The sequence below is a fragment of the Protopterus annectens genome, chromosome 5.part0 (assembly GCF_019279795.1).
Source record: "Protopterus annectens isolate FY-2018-M chromosome 5.part0, PAN1.0, whole genome shotgun sequence".
Lineage (NCBI taxonomy): Eukaryota > Metazoa > Chordata > Ceratodontiformes > Protopteridae > Protopterus > Protopterus annectens.
In genome coordinates, this window is record NC_056735.1 from 1881559441 (window position 1) to 1881570973 (window position 11533).

Genomic DNA, 11533 nt, shown 5'->3' on the forward strand with positions numbered 1-11533 from the left:
CTTGCTTCTTAAACTTAAACCCTGCTCCCCCTCAACAGACGGTCTCCCCAACTCTTTCTGCAGCAGGTAGCCAGCTCCCTTGCACTTCCCATCTATAGTCTCATTAACCGGTCTATTACTGAAGCCAAAGTTCCTGCTATTTGGAAAAAAGTCTACACCCTACACATTCATAAGGGAGGCAACTGTACTGAACGCTCCAACTTTAGGCCCATTGCTATACTATCACCTTTAAGATCTTGGAAAAATGTGTACACAAACAAATCCTACAACACCTAATACAAGCTAACCTAATCACCCCCACCCAACATGGCTTTCGTCCAGACCATAGCACCTCTACTGCTCTCATATCCTTTATTCATACCATCACACAAGCCAGAGACCAGAACAAACTAGTCTCTTGCCTCTTTCTTGTACTCTTAAAAGGTTTTGACACCATCTCCCTCCCCCTCCTCTTAAATAAACTCTCTGCACTAAACCCATCCACATCTATTATCTCCTGGTTCTCCAGCTACCTCAGCAATCATTTCCAATCTGTTAAATGGATTTCTGCTATCTCCCCTGAACTTCCCATAAATATGGGAGTTCCCCAAGCCTCAATACTGAGCCCACTACTATTTAATATTTTCATCAATCAGTTATCTACCTCCACACCACTATCATCACTGATACAATATGCCGATCACTCTACAGTCATCACCATTACCAATACGCTCTCTGATCTACATAATACAACCCAAAACTCCTTTTAATCTATTGAAAACTGTCTCAACCAGAACCACCTAATCCTAAACCCTAAAATTTTATTTTATTTATTTATTTTATTTTACATTTGTTGACTGGGCTAATCTAGCTGGATACATGTCCATTTTCAGTAGAGGCCCGGGGAGAAAAGATCCAAAAATAAAATAATACATACATTAAAAAGTAATAGCAGATAAAACTTGCAAAAGCTAAAAAAGCAGTTCTTACAAAAGTAATAGCAGATAAAACTTACAAAAAAACTAAAAAAGCAGTTCTTACAAAACATTTTTTATATATAAAACAGATTAGTCTTAGCAAGGATAGAATTAGCAGTAAGCAACAATGGGTATTGTACATGAGATACAATATCCATGTATACATACATTTTATCTATAATAACATGGTATTTTGATTCTTAAGGTAAAAATTATAGAGTTAGGAGTAGTTGTTAGTTTAAAAGGAGAAAAGTTAGTCAGGGTTAGTACAGGAGCATAGCCAGTGTGTCTTAAGAAATAGCTTTAGATTCTTTTTAAAGAGTGAAAGAGAAATTTGTGTTGTGAGTTCAGTGGGTAGTAAGTTCCATAGCTTTCCTACAGAGTTAGAGTACATGGAGTCACCTGCTCAGTGATTGGATCTTGAGGTATTGATCAACAGTTTATCTGAGGAGCGTAGGTTCTTGTTATTATTATAAGGTGTAATGATGGTATAGAGTATAGGAGTGTTGGTGGGTTTATACAGGGCCTTGTGGACTATGGGAAGCTGTAGAAAGTGAAGCTGGTTCTGAAATTCTAGCCAGTCTAGTTGTTTTAGATTCAGACAGTGATAAGTTCTGAAAGGAGAGCCTGTGGCAAATCTAGCAATATTATTATAAGATTTGTCCAGTTTGTTGAGGTTGTTTTTAGAAAGGTTAGTATATATAGGGGAGACATAGAACAGAGTTGAGATTAAGTGGGTTCTGGCTGTAATAGTCCTAGCTACTGGAGTTAGAAAGGGCTTAATTCTGTAAAGGCATCACAGTTTTTTGTTCACTGATTTTATTGTGTTGTTTATATTGGTATCAAAGTTGAGGTTGTTGTCAATTGTTATTCCTAAGAGTTTAGTGGTTGGGTCGGGAGAAATTATAGTGCCATCATTTGACAGAAGTGTGAGATGGACAGGAGTGGATTTTCGGGTAGGTGTGAAAAGTAACAGTTTAGTTTTTTGGGGTTAAGGAGGAGGCAGCAGTTTGAAAACCATTGTTCTACAGTATTGAAAGCTTTTTGGGTAAGAGATTTAAGTTCAGTTTCAGAGGTGGCTGTACAGATAAAAGTAGAGTCATCTGCATATTGAATGCAGGTGGTGTGTGGTATTGCTGATTGAAGGTCATTAATATAAATGGAAAAAAGGAGTGGACCTAAAATGGAGCCCTGAGGAACACCGAGGGAGATAGAAAGTTTATTAGACAGTTTATTTTGCCAAAGTACCACCTGCTGACGGTTTTCAAGGTAAGATTTGAACCAATTCATGGCTTGGGGATCAAGTGAAAGGGATTTCAGTATGTGTAGGAGGAGTTGGTGATTAACCATGTCAAAGGCTTTAGATAAATCAATGAAGACTGCAGAGGAAAGAATATTATTGTTACGGTTTTTGTTGATGGTGTCTGTGAAGGATAGCAGGGCAGTGGTGGTACTGTGGAAAGGTCTGAAACCATGTTGACAGTTGGCAAGTAAGTTGTAATGGAGAAGGTGTGAAAGTAGTTGCTTATGGATGCATTTTTCCATTATTTTTGCAAGGGGAGATAGCAGGGCTATCGGGCGGAAGTTAGAATACTCATTGGAGTGTCCCCCTTTATGTAGTGGAATGATATGGGAAATTTTCCAGATAGCTGGGATAGTTCCTTCATTTATGGTTCTGTTGATCAGAATGGAAATGGGGTAAGCTATGGCTTTAGCTCCTTTTTGCAGGAATTCTGCTGGGAGTTGGTCAGCTGAGGGGGTGGTAGGTTTTAATTTTAGGAGAAGGGAATAAATGAAGGAAGTAGACACTGGTTGTAAATGAAATGGTGGCGGTGGGATAGTGGTAGAAGTAGGCAGATTTGAGGTATCAGGAGAAAGATGGCTAGCAAGATTTTGGATAGCATCAGTGAAGAAAGAATTGAAGGCATTGGCAGTTTGTAAGGAATTTTTAGGGTTAGAGTCAAGTGGGCTGGGAGTGATTGATTGACCTGGGCAAAGAAGTTTATTAATGCTAGCCCAAAATTTTTGTGGTGCCTTGTGGTAGGTTTGCTGTGTTTGAAGGTAAAAGTTCTTTTTGTCTAATAGAATGGCTTTTTTTGTGTTATTTCTATGTTGTTTAAAGGTTTGGTGATCTGAAGGAATTTTAGTAGTGTGCCATTTTGCCCAGGATTTATTTCTAAGACGGATTTTTTGCCTAGTATTATTGGTGAGCCAAGGTGCCGGTTTAGTTTTATTTCTAACTGAACGTTATGGGGCGTGTTGATTTAAAATTGCTAGGAATATTGTATTGAAGTATTCTATGGCTTCATTAAGTGGAAGAGATTTTAATGGTGACCAATTACATTGTTTAAGTTCAGTTTGGAAAAGTTCTGGGTTAAAGTGCTTTTTCGTGCGTATTGTTCTATAGGAGAAAGGGGAAGTTAGGTTGGTCTTATGTCTGATAATATAGGTTAGTGAATGGTCACTGAGATCATGTGGGAGGGTACCTGCTTTATACGTTTGATGAGGACTATTGGTAAGTATCCAGTCCAAGGTACTTTCCTTGTTGTTGGTTCTATTAGTTCTGGTAGGGGAGTTAATAGTTTGTGTAAAGCCATAAAGGTTAATATGGGTGGTTGGGTGTATATTACTACAGGTCATCCAGTCTACATTGAAGTCTCCTAGGACTATGGTTTCTTGTGGGAGGTTGGTGGAAAGCCAGTCAAGGATATTTTCCAGTGTACTGATGTTATTGCATGGAGGAAGGTATATACAGATAATGTTTCTGGCCTTATGTGTGTTGATTTGAAGTTTAGTGATAAGTATTTCAGCAGTATTGTTTGATGGTGGGTTAAGGTTTAAAGTAGTAACCTGTAGTTCTGCTTTATAGAGGATTGCTACCCCTCCTCTCTTTTTGGTTGTGCGGTCTAGTCTAATGATATTGTAACCTGGTGGGGTGACTTCATTGTCCTTAACAGTAGGTTTAAGCCAAGTTTCAGATAAGCATAGGAAGTCAAATAGGTGGACATCTAGAAGGGCATGCAGTTGAGCAATTCTATTGCCAATGCTGCGTATATTGAGGTGAGCTATAGATAGTGAGTTATATGGTTTAGTGGTTGGGGTATTAGTTTTATTTGGGTTGTAGCCTGGAGTGTTAAGGGTATAGTTTGGGCCTGGGTTAGGGTGAATGTCCCCATCTAGTATTAAGTATAGGAGTATTATGTGTTTAGAGTTGAGAGGTTTATAATAAAAGCCAATTACTTTTCTAGCATTTTGGTTGGAATACTTAATATGAGTTAGTCTATGATATTTGGCAAGTAGGTAGCTGGGTTTGGATATGAGGTTAAGAAATGTTGAATAGATAGTTAATGGTGGTGTACAAGTGTGTTTAGAGGGGAAGAGAAGCGTAGAGTATAGTGGTTGTTCGTAGGAGGTTAAGAGATAGGCAGTAATTAGTGAAGGTAAGAGTGAGAGTAGGAGTAAGATTTGTAATTGGTATGGGATAGTTGGTGTAGACATTATATTTGTTTGAAAAGTGGGAAAGAAATGGGTGGTAGAGTATTATAAGCAGGTTAGGAGAGTTATTAAATAGGTAGGGTGTTGCCACAAGGAGGGTTAGGAGGTGAGGTAAAAGAGGGTTTGTTGAGGTAATGGTGGTTGGGGGTGGTAATTATATGAATAGTTTGATTGGTGTGAATGTGATGTGGGTGTGGCTATAGAGGAATAAAGGTAGGAGTACTGGGGGCTGGTGGGAATTGGGGGCAGGGTAGGGGAGCAGAGTGAGCCCGCAGGGCGAATGGAGCGGGTAGAGACACGAGAGTAGATTGTCAAGGGTGACAATCAGTGAGGTATGAAAATATGCAGGTAAGTCTGAAAGAAAGAGATTATGGAGAAATGTTGCGAGGCTGGCAGGAGGAGAGTGTGATTAAAGATAGTTTAGGTCAAGGGGGAGATATAGTAAAGTAGTAAGTCAGAAGAAAACTAGAAAGGGAGTTAGAGAGAATGGATAAGCAAATGAGAAGATATAAGTATTTGGAAGCTAATATAGAGGCACCACCTAGAGGTCAGACCTTTTACAACAGTTAAATAAGTCTCCTAAAGGGGATGTCAGGCCAGGAAGGGGGAGGGGAGATAAAACTACTTAGGTATAAAGAGGGTATGAGCTGGAGGTATGGTTTGTTTAGAGAGAAGAAAAAAAGACTAAACTTATGCTCTTCATCCCAAAATCTATGTATCACCTTAAACCTTATTTCACTATCTCTTCCCTTAGCAATACTCCTATCTTACTCGACTCTCATACCAAACTTCTTGGGATCATTATCAATGACCAGTTGAAGTTTGACCTACATATTCTGAGTAACATTAAGAAAACCCACCAGAAACGTGGTCTCCTTTACAGGAATAAAAACTTCCTATCCAGCACAGCCAAGACTGCCCTATCCCATGCCTACCTCTACAGCTCTCAAATCCTCACCAACATACAAACCACACCTCTCTCTAAAGTCCGCTTACAACAAAGTAGTCAAATCTGCTGCTGAACAACCCTACCTTTCCCATCACTGCTTAGCACTCAGAAAATTAAATTGGCTAGAGCTTCCCTACCACCTTCTCCTCACACAGCTGTAGATAATTCATTCAATTCTACACAAACCTTCTTTCTGCCCCAGCATTACCTCTATCATCTCCCCCTACTCCCCACCTAGAACTCTTCAGAGCTCTGAACATCTCCTCTCCATACACAAGCCTAAAATCAAAACTGCAAAGAACCTTTATAGCTACTCCCCAGCTGAAAGCTGGAATAAACTTCCCTTGGACATTCAAAATATTAAGTCTAAACACCACTTCAGAAACACTGTAAATAACCACCTAAGCAATATTTGGCTATGTCAGTGTAATCTTCACCCAGACTGACTTTACTCTTTCCCTCCTTGCCTGATACCTTTCTCCCTTACTTATACCACCCACTCCCCTCCTATTGACTAATGTCTCACTCCTTTACCCCCCTCAGTAGCAACTTAGTTATCCAGCTGAACTTAATTTTTTTCAACTCACAATGATTTACATTGACTTTTCTGCACTATATTCTAGCAGGTATTACTATTAATCATTTTTAATCTAATTGTCTATTATTGTAAACACTGCTTAATTTTTTGAACTCCTAGTAACTATTGTACATGTAGAAATGTATTCTCTGTATATGCTAAAAAAGTTATGTAGATATGTTTATTGAGCTTTTCTCCCCGGGTCTCCACTGAAAAAGAGCTACAGCCCAGATGGACTAACCCGGTCAACAAATGTCAAATAAATAAATATATATTTATATATATTTGCTAGACCAATACATTTTTAAAGACTCAGAAGCAATATTAGGCAGCAGTCTGAAAAATTGCCTGTGATCCTAATCATCTTGAAGACTCACAGTTACTACAAAATAAATAAATAAATTACTACCAAACACAAAGTACTCTTGTTAATGAAGTATGACATTGGCAGCCAATAAAGACAGAAGGTTGATGTGATGATGTGAGGTATTACCAGCTATGCAAGGAGAAGTAGGGCAGTGGATGTATAACATATGCCAGTACAGCTGGCTGCAGTTTTATAAAGAATTGTATGTCATTTGCATAGCAAACTGATTTATACAGGTGTTTGTGCTAAAATGTATTTGTAAAGTTGCTTGTATTAAAAAAATGTACCAACAATGGATCCTGCTGGACAGAAAAAGAAATGTACCCATATGTCAGACTGCATGGTAATGGTTGAAATTAATATTGTAATAGGGGATACTGGAAGAGAAAAGGTTAATCTCAGTACAGCTAACTTTGAAAAATAGTTTGAAATTAAATTACTTGGTATAAGCCATAAAGATTGTATCTCACAGGTCTCAATGCAGCCAAAGACAAAACTCTGTACTAGGAGGCCTTCTGTATTGTCCTTGGGGTGAACTAATTGCTACTCTGGAAGCATGGAAATTTGAAATTGTTTTATGACTTCCAGAAGCTGCAACAGATCTTAGCAAAGCTCTATACATGCGTATTAATGACACGTATGTGCTAGATTCTGGTTCATTTGCTAGGAAAAGGGGTAGTATGGGAACCAGAGTCAGATGACCAGATGTATGAGATGTCATTCTGTAATCCAGAACAAAAATGATGTTTTAAAGATGAGACAGAAGTCTCAGAGCAGTCTGATTTTGTAACCTGACATAGAAGGATCACATCTACTTTATCTTGCATTGCTTTAGTAAGTAACCAGGGAATATTAATTCTTTAGATCAGTCAGGAACTATAATGAAATTAGTTCAGTACTGTTTTTTTCCTGTATCTGTGTGAATCTATTCATATGTGTTATTTTATTTTTTTTTTTGTAATTGAAACTCCGGTGTTTATTGTAAATAGATATTTAGCATTTTCATGTTATTTTATTATTTATTATGAAATATATTTAAACTTCTCATTTTGGCTGGTCCTTTAGAGAATATTTTTAACATTTGATAGTACTTATATTTATTTAGTGACACTGTGGCCACTCCTGAGAGCCTTGCTACATTGGTCAAACACTACCATTTGTATTAATATTAATTTTACTCAGTATAATTGGGTACCCTTGTAAGAGCCTTAAAGTAGCTGACTTTGGAGTATCTGGTGACAGTAACCACCTTATAGTTTGGACAAAGGGTAGTAAAGCGAGTAAATGTGTGCCATGCTTTCCCAGGTATGTGTGTGCAAATCAAATTTCAAATAGTGTGTGCGTGTGTGTCAGCTACTTGAAGCAGGGACAAAAAGCACTGGTTTCACAGAGAGAGTGGTGGAGGACTTGGCTTGGACACTCGTCTGAGGTTTCAGTTCTACAGCTGTGCCAGTGGGGAGTCTTATTGGGGGCCTGGAAAATGATAGAGAGGGAAACCCAGCCCCAACATGGAGTGTGTTCACTGTATGCTCTTAAGAGAAATTCCAACTTTGTTTCAAAGAAACATATTGCTCAGTACTATCTAGAAACTGACACAGTACAGTTACATGCTTTATTCCTTGAAGGCACTCAGAAAAGTCTCATCCCACTTTGTGAATCTAAAAGTGCCACATCAGGCAATATGTTCCTGAAATATTGTGTGTATTTTTCTTCCAAATGAACACCCTTCACCAGTGTCAGTGGTGAGGATTCAGGCTCCTTGATTATTGGTCCAGATGAGGGGACAAGCTGATTACACTAAATCATCTTTCTCTGGTTTCCCAACCTTGTGGTTACTTCAGGAACAGGGTGCCTGTTGTGATGGCAGTTTTAGATTCACATAATGGGATGAGACTTGTCTGGGTGCTTGCAAGGAATAAAGCATGCAACTGTATTGTGCCAACTTCTAGATAGTACTAAGCAATATGTTTCTTTGAAACAAAGTTGAAATATTTTACTATGGCTATTATTATGCAGTGTTAGTCTTACCAAGGCTTCTGCGTGTTTGTTTTAAATGGTTGTAATGCATTACCATGTCCTATATTTTATACTTGTATTTCATTTTATCACAATCAGACATATGTGGTATACATGATCAAGCAAAGTGGCTGTAATTTCTAGTTGAAGGTGAGTGAGTGAGTGAGTGTGTGTGTGTGTGTGTGTGTGTGTGTGTGTGTGTGTGTGTGTGTGCACACGTGCCCAAGCAGTTGCTTATTGGCACTGTAGAACAGCATGTACAACTTTTTGGTTCTTTGGCAGAGTTCTTGGGTGCGGTTCCTTCTGTATCTGTGAGAGTTTTATATGGGCACTCTGGTTTCCTTCAACACCCCAAACCTACAAAATACTTGCCATAGGGGAAGTGGCATTACCTGTTTTAAGTAGGATTTGTAGTGTGAGAATGGATGTGAGGGATTCCGCAGTTAATGGAGCGTGATGACGACTACTGGCATAACACCTCAACCCCATTTAGAAAATGTGAAAAAGGGGGTTGATGATGATGAATGGGAATGACTGAGTTGAAAGTATGTGACTCAACAGCATATGAGGATTCGGAACAGTTAAAAAGAAGATTTGGGAACACATTTTCAATATTTTGCTGGCTTAATGTACAGAGCCCAGGAAATTCAGTAGATATATATAGTATAAAAGTTAACCCTATCAGGAATTATAGTATTATAAGATATTATCCCTTGTGATAAGAATCTTCACTTGAACTTCTTTGTTATAATATGGAAGCATTCGTGTAAATAGTGTATATATGTTATAGGAATGTTGTTAGAAAATTTTGTATGGGAATTACCTGTGTATTTCTTGCTTAAATGTTTGTATGTATAAGGTGAAAAATAATAAAGAATTATTATTGGGAAAAAAAATGAATAAGTAACAAGTAATTATTTTTCAAAAATAAGCCAGACCGTGCATCACAAAACATCTAGACCCTCTGAGCTTACCCCCAGCTTGTAACCAAACTCTGACACCGATTTAGTGAGGGGGTAGGGAGAGGGCTCTACTCTGTCCCGGCTCCACCTAGTCTACTGTCGCCCTTTCAAATGTAAACAAAACTACCATATAAAAATTATCATACATTTCTTGCGAAGAACCTACTGATCTGAACTTAATGAAAGCGCTGCCCCTCGATAAAGTAGTTGCAAAACAGACATATGAGCACTGGTTTATCATTCAAAACAGTCAAAACATGTACATTAATCTATAGCTGTGTAATGCTCATGAAGTAGTACGTCACCTCCGTAAAAAAAATACACACTGCTGTATAAAAATAAGTCTTGTCAATTATGTCAATCGTCATTTTACTCCCGCCTCCACTCGCTTACTTAGGTTTCGTTTCTCCAGTCATCAGAAGACGTTTAGAAACTGAACCGTTGTTTGCCTCTAATTTGACAATTCCATGGTTTCATAAACGCAACGTGAGATATGTCATACAAATAAATAAAATGATTGTCGGCGCCCTCAACCATTTCAAAATGAACTGTCTCTTTACGCCCCCCAAAAAGTCTTTGTTGTAGATATTTTGTTTCTGGACGGGTTTTATATCAAATTATGCTGCTTTTTTCAGTAAGAAAACTTTACTCAGTATTTAAGGGAATGCTGTTACTTAGCTTTGTCTCCCAACATATCGGGGCGTTTACCTTTTTCTCTACAGGACATAAGTGCCCACATCAGGACTACCCCTCAGGACTGTCCTGTGTAAGCATGGACAGTGATAAACTCGGTTTTTGTTACATAAAGCCAACACTGTTGGTATCAGGGCAGGACTGATAAAGATGTGTTTACAACCTGACTTTTCGTTACTTTATGTAAATAGCAGTATAAGCAACCGTACCATTCCACCTCTTAGCGCAAGAAATCAGGACAAAAGCCTAAAATAACGGGGGCAAAGACTCAGAAATTAGGCACATGTTCTAAATGTTGCTCTTATAAATTTAGAAAGTTGCTAGAATAACAGGATTTGTGTTAGCATTAATTTTCTGTAGTATATGAACTCTGAAACTCAAATGGCTGCTATTATTTAACGGCTTCAATACTCAGTGATTTGTCGGACAACCACAAATTTTATGAAGAATAGACCAAATATATGAGGTAACAATCTGGACATTCTGCAAAAACCTAAACAGTTGAGAGGTATGATTTAAAGCAACTAGTTGCTACGTTAAGATAGCATATAAAAATGCATGCTACACTGACATCACAGGTTCCACAGTTTTGCAATAAATTAGTTATATGAGAAGGACAACATTTTTTAACAATACACTGCATTTTTGATTTTACATATATTTCCAAATGTCACAAGCTAATAACCTAACGATTAGCAGAAATGAATGATGAGTCCCAAAAATAATGACAACTGGTTAACGACAGACTACAGGTGCAACTGCAGCGTGGTATCTTCTCAATGAAATTCCTAAAGCATTTACCCCAAATGGGGCACAGGCTACAATGTGGAAACACACACGAGAAATGGAAAAGATGAAACTTACTACTGTGGCTCACGAGACCGAGGTAATGTACTCGGAGTACTTAAGGTCTCCCTTTCCTGCTGATTCTCTTCACCATCATCTGGGGAGGATTCACACTTTTCTGGCTTTTCTGCACCCTGAGCATAAGGACCACTGCGGGGCTCCTGATACATTTCTGACTATTTAAGAGCAGCTCTGTGGATCGGAATACAATACTCTTGGAAAGTATAATGTCCGAAGTGCTGTCAGCCTGACATTTACGAGTTTAGCTCACTTTGACTGTTTGGCTTTGCCAAGTTAACGCCCAGACTGTTTGTCGACACAAGGACGAATCTAGTCTAGTTTAAACCGAACGTCACCAGCTAATTAAAGTACAGCTGCAACGATTTCTCTTGTGCATCGTGACGTGTCAACTTCTGTATTAAAACAAGAAAGACTTCGCTACCATTAAGCATATTGTTGCAAAATGCATCTGCTTTGTTTTGTCTTTTCTCACTTTAAAAATTGGCCTGGATGAAGTCGATAGAGTGGGAAGAGACAACTCAGAATTTCCAGGAGTGTATGTTATGTGTCAGGTTCAAGTCAAGAAATGTGTCCTCAGGACAACACTGCAAATCTAGGTTTAGTGGTTTATACATTTAAAACAGACTGTGTTAAGAAAATCAGCGCTCATAG

General features: G+C 38.4%; 1 protein-coding gene across 1 annotated transcript in view; it reads right to left on the bottom strand.

Annotated features, from left to right (window-relative positions):
* EPSTI1 (epithelial stromal interaction 1) overlaps positions 1 to 11188 on the bottom strand; it is a 293203-nt gene extending 282015 nt beyond the window's left edge. The window contains exon 1 of the mRNA XM_044072047.1: positions 10880 to 11188. Coding sequence (XP_043927982.1) covers positions 10880 to 11031 — 152 coding nt within the window. The 5' untranslated portion in view covers positions 11032 to 11188. The remainder of the gene's footprint in view (positions 1 to 10879) is intronic.
* Between the last annotated feature and the right edge of the window lie 345 nt (positions 11189 to 11533).